The 16,090-nt window shown below is 47.7% G+C and overlaps 1 protein-coding gene across 1 annotated transcript in view; it reads left to right on the forward strand.

Annotated features, from left to right (window-relative positions):
* The first annotated feature begins 2,227 nt into the window (after positions 1-2,227).
* Positions 2,228-16,090, forward strand: part of suclg2 (succinate-CoA ligase GDP-forming subunit beta) — a 30,190-nt gene continuing 16,327 nt past the window's right edge. Inside the window, 5 exon segments of the mRNA XM_052076466.1 lie at positions 2,228-2,355; positions 8,380-8,521; positions 13,920-14,019; positions 14,689-14,779; positions 15,779-15,931. Of these exon segments, the coding sequence (XP_051932426.1) occupies positions 2,272-2,355; positions 8,380-8,521; positions 13,920-14,019; positions 14,689-14,779; positions 15,779-15,931 (570 nt within the window). The 5' untranslated portion in view covers positions 2,228-2,271.

Consider the following 16,090-nt stretch of genomic DNA (forward strand, 5'->3'; position numbering starts at 1 on the left):
TCATCGGACACGCGGTTCCACCTCGGCGCCCGCTTTTCACTCCCCTTCGGCACGGCTATGATTAGGCCTCGGAATTGGATTTTGCGCACTTCGATCATTTTTATGTCGCGTTTGTGTACTCAATGCGCTCGCTTGGCTCCCTCCTCCTTTCGCCACGCATTCCATTCCCACCAAACATCGCTGTTGCCACTCCAAAGATGTTTGATACCTTTTTCTCCCACCGTGAATCAAAGCGGCTCCAAATATGCTGTCTCGGGATTTTGGTCTCTGGCTGGCAACCGGTTCAGGGTTGTCCGAAGACGGCTGGCGTTGGCACCGGCGCACCCCGCGACCCTCCTGAGGATTCGGCGGTTTCAGATCATGGATGGACAGATATGTCATCGCTTCCCATATCTCCTTTTTTTTTTTTTTTTAGCTGCTCCAAATCTGTCTCTTATTTATGTCCTGACAGTCCTGTGTGTCAGCCCTCGTTCAGTGATTGGAGAAAGTGTTTTCCTCCTCATATTCGCTGCCCATGACAGCTGCTCTCAGGAGAGAGAGAGAGTCATTCGAGCTTGTTGGAGACACAGCAGAGGCCGGAATATCCTTCCCCCCGCACAGACTGAAGCAGACGATACACAAGGGCCACAGAGACAAGTAGCTGACCTTGATTCGACCTTGTTTGGACTAAGTCGCTCTCAGCAGGCGGCGGCCGTGTGTTGACGCTCCAGACAGAAATAGTCGGCGAGTGGCGCGGCACCACCATGACAGCCCCGCAGCATCTGCCGGTTAACTCTGGGCAGCTCTGACGCCGGCAGCGACGCAGACATCCCTTCAGGCTGGATGAACGATATCATATTACAGGTTCGCACACGGGTGGCACTCTTTTGGGTAGACATCAAGCATTTAAACACAGTCGTTGCATAAGAACCAAGCTGTGAGCAATGTGACGCCCTGAAATGATGCCAATTGCAAGTCATTAACACAGGCAGGCATTTGAAGTTTTACCAGGCAACACTTTTGGTGCCTTATAAATATATTACCCTCCTGTGTATATCATTTTAGGATAGACTCTTGCCCTCCCTGAATTTGAAGCTAAATGTTACTACCGGTAGTCCAGTGGTTAGCACGTCGGCTTCACGGTGCAGAGGTACCGGGTTCGATTCCAGCTCCGGCCTCCCTGTGTGGAGTTTGCATGTTTTCCCCGGGCCTGCGTGGGTTTTCTCCGGGTGCTCCGGTTTCCTCCCACATTGTTCGTCTCTGTGTGCCCTGTGATTGGCTGGCAACCGATTCAGGGTGTCCCCCGCCTGCTGCCCGAAGACAGCTGGGATAGGCTCCAGCACCCCCCGCGGCCCTAGTGAGGATCAAGCGGTTAGGAAGATGAATGAATGAATGAATGTTACAAATATAATTGATTCTTGTGATAAAAGAGCACCTTTAAAACTGTCGAGTCAATTCTGTAATTCAACTTTGGGTCAATAGAGTCAGATTTATAAAAAAATATATTTATTTAAAAATATAATATAATAATATAATATTCATTCATTCATCTTCCGAGCCGCTTGATCCTCACTAGGGTCGCGGGGGTTACTGGAGCCTATCCCAGCTGTCTTCGGGCAGCAGGCGGGGGACACCCTGAATCGGTTGCCAGCCAATCGCAGGGCACACAGAGACGAACAACCATCCACGCTCACACTCACACCTAGGGACAATTTAGAGTGTTCAATCAGCCTGCCACGCATGATTTTTTGGAATGTGGGAGGAAACCGGAGCACCCGGAGAAAACCCACGCAGGCCCGGGGAGAACATGCAAACTCCACACAGGGAGGCCGGAGCTGGAATCGAACCCGGTACCTCTGCACTGTGAAGCCCACGTGCTAACCACTGGTCTACCGGGCTATAATAAAAAATATTTATTAAAAAATATATATGTTGGGTTCGGTACCTCAAAAAGGGTTCAGAACCACTGCACTGGAGTCTCATGAATAGGCACAGCAAGATATGTGATCATGTGCACTGTGGATGGGGGAGAAGAGTGAATCGATTCGAATTTTCCTTAAAACATCACAGAAATGTAATTAAATTTGTAAATTTAAATTAAATACATGAAAAGCTGAAGATCCGAACCAGCTTGACCTTTATTCAAACACATAAGAGAGTTCATCAAAAAAAAAAAACACGGCCAAGTTCAATTTGCCACCTTTGCTGAGTGTGCTTTTCTCGGAACCCCGCCCCCCGAGTGTCCTTTGACCCGGAAACAAACACGTCATCGACTCGCATTTCCGTGCCAACATGGCGGCATCCATGGCAGCCCAGGTTGCAACGAGAGGACTCGGCGTAGCCGCGTCACAGCACCTATTCCTGAACAGGCTCAAGGTATCGTTCTTTGCTTTCGGTTCGGAATGCAACCGCGCGATCTCAAGTCACGTTCGATGCACGTCCGCTCCACGCTTGTGCTCTGTTGCTACGCGGCTAGCGTGTCAGCGCGTCTCACGACCGCGAACGCGAGGGATGCCAGCTGTGGCACTCGGTCGTTGACATCACATCTCGATTCGGTTGCCCCGCGTCAATTGCAACTGTGCGTGACGTGCGTGACGGCAGTTGCGCGAGCCTCCGTGAAGAAAAATGTTCGACAGAGAACAGCCTCGAGTCCCCAAAGCACCGCCGTTTCGATAAGGCTTTGGCGTAAAGGTCAAACGTTGCACTTTGACCAATTGTTGACTGATTTCGGTACTTTGAACACCGCGTTTGTTCCAAATAATGAGATTTTTTTGCGTTACAGAAAGCTACCGTTACATTCTTGAGCAAACTGCCACCACAAGAGGGAAAAGTCGTTGCGATCGAAGGACCGCATTAACCCTCGTAGTCCACCGCTTGCGATAAATGTAAAATGATGTCTTTGAATCAAAGGCAAAGGCATTCGGGAAAAACACGAGAGAGCTGAAACGTATGGGGGGGGGGGGGGGGGGTCTAAAATGGCCTAAATTTCATGACGTCACCGGCTGATCATTCTCAGGGATTGCAGCAATAATAAAAAAGGTTTTGATTCCGTAATCTTCACAATTTACATATTTTGCATCACAGAGACCCATTATAATTCATATTTTTGAATGCATCGTAAACCTAATGTGTAAACGTTTATGTAAAATGTTTGTATAACACAAAATACATCATTACAAAAATTGTAAAATGCGTAACTTTGTTTTTTTTTTTTCATTTGAAGGACCCAAGGGTTAAAAACTGCCACATTAACCCCTTCCACGCACCTTCAATGCTGTCCAATATTTCAACTTATTGCTATCCACTGAAACCATGATAAAAACTATTAAAAGGCATGGTAAATGTATTTGATTGCAAAAATGAAACAACCTCGCCCCCCCCCCAAAAAAAACTCTGATCAAATAATATTTTGTAAATACGGCAGGCATTGTAGTGTCTGTGTTAGTGTTGTCGCGATAAAAGAAAAAGAAAGACTGAGTCCATCCAAAATGATGTCGTGAATAATGTTCTTGAGATGTCGATTCGATTTGTGTTTTTCTGGGCTAATGTTTTGTCATCTCGCTATTGTATTTGATGACGACCCAGAAGGCTACGATTCAGTATTTTTATTGTCTGTTATCAATGCCAATAGTGGTTTTTATTTTTTTCTTCCTTACTACTATGAAATAAAACCGCATCATGACCAATTGTGGCCCGATGAAAAATCAATCTGACATGACAGATAACAGAATTCAAATGCTATTTGATCAAAAGCAATGTCTAAAGTACAATGTAACATTCATTCATTCATTCATTCATCTTCCGAGCCGCTTGATCCTCACTAGGGTCATGGGGGGTGCTGGAGCCTATCCCAGCTGTCTTCGGGCAGTAGGCGGGGGACACCCTGAATCGGTTGCCAGCCAATCGCAGGGCACACAGACACGAACAACCATTCGCACTCACACTCACACCCAGGGACAATTTAGAGTGTTCAAACGCATGTTTTTGGAATGTGGGAGGAAACCGGAGCACCCGGAGAAAACCCACGCAGGCCCGGGGAGAACATGCAAACTCCACACAGGGAGGCCGCAGCTGGAATCGAACCCGGTACCTCTGCACTGTGAAGCCCACGTGCTAACCACTGGACTACTAACATTTGCCAGCAAATATAATAGGCTTCGGTCACACTGCGGTCCATTGCCCCCGCCCACACCGTTACTGTAAGCCAAAGATGTTCCATTGGTGCAGTGGTTCTGCTTAAATCATTTGCCTTCCCATCTGCTGTTTTTGTGTCCTTGCCCGTTCAAAACGCAAGTCACATACAAACCGGAGAAAGATGGCATCCGTCTGCAAAAGCCCCGTAAGTAGTACGGATGAGCGGCGGCAGGAGCCGTGGAGCGTGGCCCCCTGGATTTAGATCAAATCGATTGCCGTGCCGGCGGCCTCGCTCTAATCTCCGGCAGACAGGTTTAAGGCTGGGGAAAACCCGACTGCCGCGTCTCCGCAGGTACTCAAGTAATTAGCGTGCTTAATAAGCTCGGATCTACCCGTGTCGTCTTATTCAAAGGTGTCATACTTGAGAAAAGATAACGGGACGACTTGGGCAAAGCCGCCACAAGACTACAAAACTGCTGCCGTGTCAATAAAGTATGAAAACGGCTCACGTATAAAATCGGTCGGCACCGGCACTTTGATCTCTCGGCCGTACTATTCTGTACGTGATCGCGGCCCTTCGTCGTAAACCTTTCCAGTAAAATGGCCGCCAACGACCTTGTATAATACCATATGAACGTTTCTAGATGTAAAAAACGGGCGTTGATGACGTCGCAGAGGTGTTCATTTTCAGCGAAATCGCCAAATGGAAAATGAACGAGGTGAATTCTCTCAATGTGAACGTTACGGGGGGGTGGAAACGTTGTAAAGGGCTACGTTGAAAGGAGCTTCGACTGTATATGACTTTCTGGATCGCCAGCGGACATAATAATGCAGAACGATGCATACTAGCGCCGCCATCGACAGCTGTATTGCTCAAAAACGACGGCGTCTGCCCGACAAATTGTTTTCCTCTGATAAAGACAAGTAAGGTCTCCTTGACTCGAATCGAATGCGCCGTGACTTTCATAGAATGTCTTCGGGACCCCCCCCCCCGAGGCGACTGCTCTCGAATGCAAAGCGCGCATCGGGATTTTTCAAAAGCTATGTCTCATTGGCGGCCCGGTAGTCCAGTGGTTAGCATGTCGGCTTCACAGTGCAGAGGTACCGGGTTCGATTCCAGCTCCGGCCTCCCTGTGTGGAGTTTGCATGTTCTCCCCGGGCCTGGGTGGGTTTTCTCCGGGTGCTCCGCTTTCCTCCCACATTCCAAAAACATGCATGGCAGGCTGATTGGACGCTCGAAATTGTCCCTAGGTGTGAGTGTGTGCGTGGATGGTTGTTCGTCTCTGTGTGCCCTGCGATTGGCTGGCAACCGATTCAGGGTGTCCCCCGCCTACTGCCCGGAGACGGCTGGGATGGGCTCCAGCACCCCCCCGCGACCCTAGTGAGGATCAAGCGGTACGGAAGATGAGATGAGATGAGAGATGTCTCATTGTTTGATTTGGAGAAGGGTGACAAAATGGTCGAACGCTCCGGCCGCGGCATAATTTTGCGTACCGCACTCCGTCCGGTTCACCTTTGCATCGGCGGCAGGAAGTTGCGTGACATCGACCGATTTCGTGTGTGTGTGTATGTGTGTGTGCGCGTGACACAAACACACCTTCCCCTTAGTGTGAGCACACACATCCCGTTCCCAGTTTTCCAACCGTGCGACATTTCCTCCCGCTCATGTCAATAATCGAAAAGCCCTTAGCCACCTCACTAGTTACAGAAATGCCAATTAACTTGGGGGAAAGCGCTATTCAAATCAACTTAGAGCTAACTTTGTCCCTTGCGGGCAGGAAATGTAAATGTGTTCTGGAGCTGAGACAGATGGAGAAGCTGCCCGTTGTTTGAAGATCCTGCAGGAGCTGTTGCAAGCGTGGGGGCGGGGGGGCTCTCCGCCCATCCGCGTAAAATATTCAGGACCCGGTCTCATTGAGACACCTTTGTTGCCCGTGTTTCCCTACCAATCATTCAGGGCTGGGGAAATGTGGCCGAGTCATTAAATTGGAGTCCTTGAGAGTAGCTAAGCCCCAAAACACGTTAGCAAAAAAAAAAAAAAAACAAGTCGCCACCTCTCTATCTGCTTTGCTTTATGACAGACTGTAAAAGGAGAAGATAAATCACGCAGCCTAACTCACCGCGAAGGTAGCGATGCGCCGTACACGCTGAAGATGATACATTTTGCTTACGCTAGGAGATTTTGGACTCGACGCTCGATGACTTTGTGGTATCCTGCCTCAGCGGTAAAAATGGTTGCGACGTGTCTGACAATGGAGACGGGCGATCGTCCACCTGCCGGCACCGTGTTTCACCGGCTACTCCAAGCCGAATAGAAAAACGTGTGCATCCACGTGGGGGACGCTCGCCCGTTGGCTCTGCCTGTACGCCGATGCATTTGCTCTGTCTGGCGGGCTCTCTGTCACTCTTTCCATCTCGCTCTCTTTCTCTGCCACTCTCTACTTCTCTCTGTGTCTCTTTCTAGATAGGTGCTTTTCAAATCTTTCTCCGTTCCCGTTCATAAAGAAACTAATTAAGGTACCGACCTGAAAATATGCATTGCGATTGATGTCGAACGCGTAAACTTTGTGAACCGTCGGCCCCGCCGGCTTGCAAGATTGAAACACTGCTGTAAATGCCGCTCCGTCTCTCTTTGCGCAGCTCTAATGTTGACAAAACGAGAGGCTTTGCTACTCATGAAAGAGATTTTTGCCATCTGTCCACACCTTGTTAACAAGGCAGACGGTCAGTGTACATATTCTGTATCACCGAATCGCTTATTTGGACATGTCTTCACAGAGCGATCCAGCTATCGTTTGATAACTGATCTCTTAATTCAGGCATGTCCAAAGTCCGGCCCGGGGGCCAAATGCGGCCCGCGGTCGAATTTCATCCGGCCCTCGGCCCCTGCCATAAAATCAGTGCCGTCTGGCCCGCAGGTTGGGCGCAATGGAACACGTGTTGCATTGACTGAGGTCTCATAGACTGGTGAGTGATGTTTCATAGAGTACTGCTTCCCTCTAGTGGCTAAATGAGTAATAGCATTCACTAAATGAGTAATAGCATTTAGACACTAGAGGGCATCACTCACGAGTTAACAAGACATCACTCCGTGTTTATATTGACTGATATGTCATATTTCAAATGATCCTTGCAGTTGTGGATATGTGTATTGCTTGTTCATTTATTTTTAAAATAAAAATGGAAATGTGAAACAGACTGGCTTACTAAAATTTGTTGAACAATATTGTTGTTCAATGTAAAGAATGTCAGCCAAGGTCGGCCCCCCGACATTTTACCACATAAAATCTGGCCCCCTTGGCAAAAAGTTTGGACACCCCTGTCTTAGTTCATTCCTTACGGACCGCTTAAACCTCTCCTGGTCAGAGAAAACATTCTGCCAAGTGGTTGAGCTCTGGCTCGTCCGGTCGCCGACTCCGATGGGATCTCGACTGTCTTCATTTGTTTATTTGCAAACATTTCTTCAATTTGAAGAAGGTGGTTGGAAAGGTTGAGTTTGCGGTGATTTGGGCATGCGCGCTGGCCTATCTGCGCCGCTGCCGCACTGCTGACTATTTGATGTGGTCAGAAACGCGGTATTGTGAATTCATTTGGCCGTGTGCGTCCATCACTGGGATCATTCAAAGGCAGGTGGAATATTCAAATTGGCCACGATCTGATGTACTGCAGTGCTTTGTTAGTGTTTGAGGGGATGCGGATTATTGCACCGCGATCGGTCGGTTGACCGAGTCGCCACGTAAGTGTTCCGCGCGTATGCCCGACGACATCATTAATTCACCGCAAAGGGAAAAAAAAAAACGGAATTTGTCCGAGTGCGTCGATTGAGAGCCCTTCTCTTAGTGGCCCTCGAGTGCTATTGGGCAACACACTCAAACGAGAAAATGACCCACTTGACCGGCACCGATGATAATGGAGATGAAACGTCGTTTTCTCAAGTGACTTGTTTTTCTGAACGCTATAATCCAACAACAAATTTGTGGCTTGGGAAAATGATCGAGTGGCCGGTAACTCGGGGCAACCACGGGCCACCGATTGAGAAAAAAAAAAACCCAAAACATTAATTTGTCTTCAATAAACAAAGTCAAATTGAAAAAAATTCCACTTTCAACCAGTGAGAACAGCCATTTTCGTCAATTCCCAAAACTACCAAAACTCCCCAACTAACTAACAAAACGACCACCAACCCCCGCCCCCCCATTCCTACTCATTCAACACGGCAGTTTGGATTCTTTTAACCTCAGTAGGCTTCTCTTCCTCACCTTTCAGTGCAACTGGCTCACTCCGAAAAGATGGCTGAATCTTCAGGAGTACCAGAGCAAAAAGTTGATGCAAGAGTATGGCGTGGCCGTCCAACGCTTCTTCGTAGCCGACACGGCCTCGGAGGCCCTCGAGGCTGCAAAGAGACTCGGTGAGTAGTCCAAACGCATACGCACTGACGTGCTGTGCGGGGGCCGTGGTTCCCAACCTATTTTTTTTTTTTTTTTTTTGGTCTCACGGCCCACTTGAGACAAGTTCATGCGGTTCATGGACCGGCAACCTTTTTTAAAATGCTTTGAGAGTGCCAGTTTTAAAGCACGGCTACTGACCAAAAAGACATCCATCCATCCATCCATCCATCCATCTTCTACCGCTTATCCGGGGCCGGGTCGCGGGGGCAACAGCTTTAGCAGGGAAGCCCAGACTTCCCTCTCCCTAGCTACTTCTTCCAGCTCTCCCCGGGGGATCCCGAGGCGTTCCCAGGCCAGCTGGGTGACGTAGTCTCTCCAGCGTGTCCTGGGTCTTCCTCGGGGTCTCGGCCCGGTGGGACATGCCCGGAACATCTCACCAGGGAGGCGCTCAGGAGGCATCCGAATCAGATGCCCAAGCCACCTCATCTGGCTCCTCTCGATGTGGAGGAGAAGCGGCTCGACTCTGAGTCCCTCTCGGATGACCGAGCTCCTCACCTTATCTCTAAGGGAGAGCCCGGACACCCTGCGGAGAAAACTCATTTCGGCTGCTTGTATCCTTGTATCAAAAAGACATTTAGAAAGCAATTCAACATTTGATAAGCGTAGACTTGTTTTAATTCCTTTCAAACAAAGTTTTTCGACTGCATAAGAAATGGAGGGTAAAATAAAATGACACTGTGAAGACACGAGCGGTGATTGCTTTCTGCTGGCTCGTTGTTAGCGACTGACCTGCTGATCGCTCCTTGCATTTTTCACGCTTTCCACTTGATCACTCGGACGCTAATTGTTAAAATAAGTCAACGGGTTTCTTGTCTCGCCTCCTTTTTTTAACATAGCACACACAACAGCTTCCTCCTCCGCGACGCGAGGGGAGTACCTTCTCTTGTCCCAACCGCTTCATCTTCGGCTGCCCAGAAGCCGCGCCGATAAAATTGGACGTTTGCTCAATTTGTCAACTGCTTCTTTCATTGATTGGCCGATTCTGGTTCTATTTTCAAACCAGCCAATGTTAGAAGGGGCACTCCGATTGGCTGGAGAGTCACCGCACATTTGCGACACATCTGATGGAGTGCTTTTGCTCGCAGCTCACCGTCTCCATCTCGGTGCGTCGCAAATGAGCCGTGGCCCCAACTGGCGTCGGACACTAATCAAAGCGATATACCGGCTTTCGATTGCCACCTCGCCTGCTCTCTCTTCACGGACGCGCAATTTACATTTGTGCAAGCAGGTTGATCGCGACATTGTCAAGTGGTAACTGGAAAGCGCGACTGAGTGTCTCAAATGCCACAAAATGTGCTCATTCATCCCGAGCACGATGATCACTGATCATCAAGAATGTGCTGGAAAATCTTCCTGGTGGACCCGGTGAAAGCGGCGGTCCGACCTATTTACCCCACGCGGCGCTGCCAAGACACGCGTGAACGGTTGCGATTCATCGCAGATCAAGTTTCATCTCGATGAAATGCGTTGCTTTGAACAGCCTCTCATGCTCACTTTTTCACACATTGCGTTTTCCTTCTTCATGGTTCAGTGTAACCCTTGGTTTTGCAATTTGGTTCTTTAGCCCCGCCCGAGTCATTTTACTCCAGCAGTTGACAAATAGAATTGATTTATATCGAACACAACCAAAAGCACATTTGTGCGTGCACTCGCTCATATTTTGCATCTGCCAGCTTTGCTGTTCTCTCTGCCCACTCACCAAATTACCCAACGCATACTGTATACTGCCAGCTTGAATTGGATTTTTTTTTGTTTGGTTGCCCCCCCCCCCCCCCCCGCCCCGCCCCCTTCAGTGCCCTCCCCAGCTGCAATTCTCTGCATCCAGGATTGTGGTTTGCAAGTGTGACGCCACCCTAACCCACTGCCTGGCTTCAGATATTCGTTCAATGCACTTTTTTGCATGCGTGTATTTTGCCGTTGATTTCTTGGTCGGAGTGACATACAAACAAAATGCGAAATACTTGACTCCAATTGACTTCCATGGCATTTCTTCGGGTTCATCGAGGGGGCGGTAACATTTTTGGCAGATGGCTGACTCAAACGATATTGTTTTAATTTTTATGGACCCATACTGGGAGACGTGTGCAAGGAGCTGTCAGGAAGTCCAAGTTTTTGGAGTGCATACCCCCACAGGGACTTTTTTTTTAAAAAGCACAGTTTTAGCCTTCTGTCTATTAAAAGTCAATTGCCCAGAGCCATGACTAAAACACACATCACCTCGAAAGAGTTTGCACTTTTTCACTCTCCAATTTTGCTGCTGTAAATCTCATGCAGTGCACTTGGTTTCATCACTTGCCAGGCAGGGGCATCCATTGCGCATATCTTGATGATTCTTTTTTTTTTTCTTTTCCCCTTCCCTGATTAATCTTTGAGTTCTGCCCCGCATGCACTTTTGCATCCTTAATTACTCTCCAATGTGAGTTTTGATAGAAGGGATCACCATTCCGTTGAAAGCCCGCCTGGCCGATGGCCATCATCCAAAGTGTGTTCTGAAAACCTGTTTTGCGGTTCTCCTTTCTCCGCTGTCACTGGTTTCTGCGTGTGCTTGAATTTAGCGCCGCAGTCATTTCAAGTGGCTCTTTGCACCGATTTGCAATCAGTTCCGCTCCGATGCGTACACGTAAGCCTTAAAGTTACACCGCAAACGTTCTACTTAGGCTATGTTCGCGCATGCTAGCAATAGTAAAGCTAATACTATATAGCTGCTAAAATGGATTCTTTTGCTAATCGAACTCCCTTTTTATCAATCTGCACGGTGAGCGTGTTACAGTCTTTGATACAAAAAAAAAAGCGGTTTGCAATTGGGTGTCACTGTTCAAATTCTGCTCCGATCTCCGAAATTGATTTCCTACCAGGCCGCCCGACCAACGACGGTCCACGTAGCCCGAAGTGTATGCAGTTTCTGAGCATTTGAGAGGATAGCATCAGGTTTTCAAAGTATCCATCCATCACTTTTTGCGGCAACTCAAAGGAATGGCGCCGATTCATCCAGTGTCCGCCCAACCTAAGCCAAATAGAAGCGTATAGATATAAGAAGGCGATCGAGTATGCTGAAAGTGAGGCATACGGCTGACCGGACCTCCGCGTCACTCCATAAATCCTCCTTTGTTGTTCCCGGCGTCCCCATTGAAGTGCCTTTTTTTTTTTCCAATTACTTTCTTCTTTTCCTTTCAGAAAAGAAGGCGGCGTCTGTGCCGAAAAGCGCTGACGGTAGCATTTAGTACGGAGGAGACTTGGCTTAACCACGGCCCTTTGGCGAGCATCTTTGTCACATGTGCTGACGGATAAGACGATCGTGTGTGCCTTTGTGTATGACTGTGAAGCAGATGGACACTGTTGGGTCCTCTTCTTGATGGTCTACAAGCGGGGGTCATTTTGAAGGAATACACAGCCATCGTTGCCGGTGGGTTAAGATGCCACGACTTGGCGTCTTCATTTCTGTTTGTTTTCAGTGGACGCGCGAGTGGTCGAGGCAGAGTGTCGCCTATTCAAGGCCTGGGTTGAATTCATGGCATGTATTTCTTAAATTGCTCTAACGGCTGAAAATAGGCTTTGCAGGGTAAAGCCGCCTTTTGTAAGCAGCTTAGTGTTTCCACCTCCTCATTACGCGCACACCCTCACCTATTCACGTCAACGGTGAGACATGGAATTACTTTAGACGCGCATCCTCCTCGATGCACTTATCGTGATTCTAATGTGCGAGTCAAATGGAGACAATGGCTTGTTTCCATGGTACCTCGCGCGCATGGAAGCAACACAACAATCCATGTATGTATTCGATTTGACGGAATTCCGGGAAACATTTTATGCAGAGAAACCCAAGTGTTCCTTACGTGGCAATCACACCACAACTACTTCGGAGAAAAGACACAATTTCATCTTACTTTGAGCTCTTTTTGCAAAGTGGCAGTTTTTGTTCACGCATTTAGCCATCAATGAGTCCTCTCAACGGCGTTTGTGTACGGGTGCACCTTTTTATCCCCCCTACCCAACCTCTCAGCTCCAGACTGTGAAGATTGGCTCTCACTAATACAGTGATAGTTTAATCCTTGCCACCCTTTCAAAGACTATTTTCCCTGGTGGTGCTTCTCTCTCTCTTTCTCGCACAGGGGTGTCAAACATATGGGCCGCGGGCCAGAACCGGCCCTCAATGAGGTTCGATTAGGCCCGCAGGATCATTTAAAAATGCATAAGACACAGAATGAATGTTCAATAAGGTGAATACTTTACTCTTTACACATTTAATAGCTCTTCTTAGTTTGTTAGGTGTAGGCAGGGATTAAATGTAGATTTGATATGCACATGTGTAAATGGTTTAAAAATTCCTTTCTTTATAAATCTTATTTAATCTTAAAATGCATTCCTATATTTTTCAATGGCAATTACTTGTTACGGTTTTGTGCCTTTGTACACTCAATGGGATCAGTGGCAATGCATATATGTAAATGATAAAAGTAAATTTGTCTCGGGAAATCTAAGGTGCTTCATGAAACGTTTCGTAAAAGATGTGTTAATTAAATTTCAACCTTTACCTAATGTTCTTGTGCTTCTTTAGACCAAAACAAAGGAAGGACATATTATTTGGGTTATTTATAGCAGAATATGGTACAATTGTAATGGTCCGGCCCACTTTGACATCGACCGAGGCCGTATGTGGCCCACAATGTGAAATGAGTTTGACACCCCTGCTCTCGCTCCTCCTGCGGGAAATGTGTGTGTTTAGGCCTCCGTGTTGTGTCTTCGTGTTCTCCTTCCTTTGCTGACATAGGATGAGCTTGTTCCTTGCCTCGGGGGGTCAAGGTGTTCATCCAGCTGTCCACTCATTTCCCAACCTGACGAGAGCCTATTGTCGCTGGCTGAACTTGGCCACTGAGATCATAATAACCTTGCCCGGAGCAATCTTTCATCGAGAGCACCGGCTCCATTTAAGCGGGGCTATTCCAGGATGAACGGCGAAGCGTCACGGCGAATTTTCTGCGCTGAAACATGAGAGCACGGTCAAGGCGTTCTTTATTTTTCCATTGCGTACATTTGAGAAGGATAACTTGATCAATATACAAAAGTGCTTTTTTTTACATCGCATGCTCTGTGCGGAGTAGCAAGACCGATTGATGTACGGAGTAAAAGCATCGATCGTCGTCCTTGTCCCTGAAGTGAATATGTTGCGCCTTTCTTGGACTTGGCATATCATGCCCAATGGTACACACGCCGTTTTTCCCCCCTTCCCTCGAGCCGACGAGCAGCACACTTAAGCGGGACGTAATGGTGCGAAACCGTGATTGGTCTATTTATATATTTGATGTTATTGTTTTGTGCCATCCTTGTTGTGTTTTCCATCGCTTTCTATCTTCCTTTCAGATGCCAAAGAGATTGTGTTGAAAGCTCAGATTCTGGCTGGTGGAAGAGGCAAGGGTGTATTTGACAGCGGCCTCAAAGGTGGAGTGCATCTAACCAAGGAGTGAGTGGGCCTTTGGTTGCTGTAAAAAAAAAAAAAAAAAGCGCCAGATGCATACCATCGTCAAGATTACTTGAAATGAAAGTAATGCCATTCAAATTTTCTTTTGTAATTTTTTTTTTTTTGTCTTTGCCGCTCATCTTCTGCAGCGACAGACAAATTTAGTTTCGCCGCGTGACAGATTGACACGACTACTTTCCTCCGTTAGGGGATTTGTGCCGTCACCAAGTTTGATTTTTGCATGCAAATTTCATTGGCTGAAATCTTAAAAGTATTCTGCATCGTTTTCAATGCTGCTCTTTGTAGTATTATTAGTATATACAGTATATATATATTTTTTTTCTTACTGTTTTGGTTATTATCTAACCGGCTAAATACTAGGCCGTATTCATTACTGCTGTGACAACTGAATTGCCCTCGCGCGATTAATAAAGTTTCTGTCTATATGCACGAAAAAAATGATGCGCACTTTGCAATCGCCACTGCGACTGAAATGAATACTTGGCTTTCCTTTCGATAATCACGATTGCTTCTTTGGTATTCATTTCTACATCTGGCTCTTCACTGACGGTACTGCATCGAGGCTCTCTTGTTTCCGTCACACCGGACTCCCCTCGAGTCCTTTTGTCTTGCCTCCTCTATGCAGCAACCTCATTTCATCTTCTGCCGTAGCCCCGCAGTTGTTGGTGAGCTGGCCCATAAGATGCTGGGTTTCCGTCTGACAACCAAGCAGACGCCTAAAGATGGAGTCAAAGTGAAAACGGTACGTTTTTATCTGGGGGGGGTGGGGATTGCTTGATTGACTTTTATTTATTTATCCCCAGCACATATTTCATTTGAAGGTACAGTGGTGGATTGACACGCCAGTTCCTTCCATGAGCGCACCCGTAACTGAACACACTTGTATTTCCAATCATATTTCCAAATTGAAGAAAAGGAAATACTTCAGCCCCTCCCCTAAAAAGGGCAATTTATATATATATATATATATATATATATATATATATATATATATATATATATAATATGGGCGGCCCGGTAGTCCAGTGGTTAGCACGTGGGCTTCACAGTGCAGAGGTACCGGGTTCGATTCCAGCTCCGGCCTCCCTGTGTGGAGTTTGCATGTTCTCCCCGGGCCTGCGTGGGTTTTCTCCGGGTGCTCCGGTTTCCTCCCACATTCCAAAAACATGCGTGGCAGGCTGATTGAACGCTCTAAATTGTCCCTAGGTGTGAGTGCAAATGGTTGTTCGTTTCTGTGTGCCCTGCGATTGGCTGGCAACCGATTCAGGGTGTCCCCCGCCTACTGCCCGGAGACAGCTGGGATAGGCTCCAGCACCCCCCGCGACCCTAGTGAGGATCAAGCGGTACGGGAGATGAGATGAGAGATGTCTCATTGTTTGATTTGGAGAAGGGTGACAAAATGGTCGAATGCTCCGGCCGCGGCATAATTTTGCGTACCGCACTCCGTCCGGTTCACCTTTGCATCGGCGGACAGCTGGGATAGGCTCCAGCACTCCCCGCGACCCTAGTGAGGATCAAGCGGCTTGGAAGATGAATGAATGAATGAATATATATAATATATACTGTGCGCCATGCGAAAATTATACTCCTCACAAAAACAAAAACACCTGCACGCACTACCCTTCTGAGCTGGGGCCCCCTGTCGTCTTCGCTAAAGATTACGGTCTCCAACAAATGGGTTCTCGCCAACGAAAGCGGTCATCCATCACCAGTCACCTGTGCCCCGTTGTCCCGTGCGTAGGTGATGGTTGCCGAGGCCTTGGACATAAACAGGGAGACCTACTTTGCCATTCTAATGGATCGCGCCTGTAATGGTCCCGTTATGGTTGGAAGTCCCCAGGGAGGCGTGGATATTGAGGAAGTAGCAGCCACCACACCGGAACTCATTTTTAAGGTATGTCACTCATGGTTCACACGCCGCATGCGTCATTAGTCTCAATAGGAGATTGGAAGCCTCCGAGAAAGAATGCTGAGGAGGAACAAAAAGGAATGAAAGTGACACTACTCGGATATCTCTACATCATTATTGTCTACAATGTAGAGATGTAGAGAT

The sequence above is a fragment of the Hippocampus zosterae genome, chromosome 9 (genome assembly GCF_025434085.1).
Source record: "Hippocampus zosterae strain Florida chromosome 9, ASM2543408v3, whole genome shotgun sequence".
Lineage (NCBI taxonomy): Eukaryota > Metazoa > Chordata > Actinopteri > Syngnathiformes > Syngnathidae > Hippocampus > Hippocampus zosterae.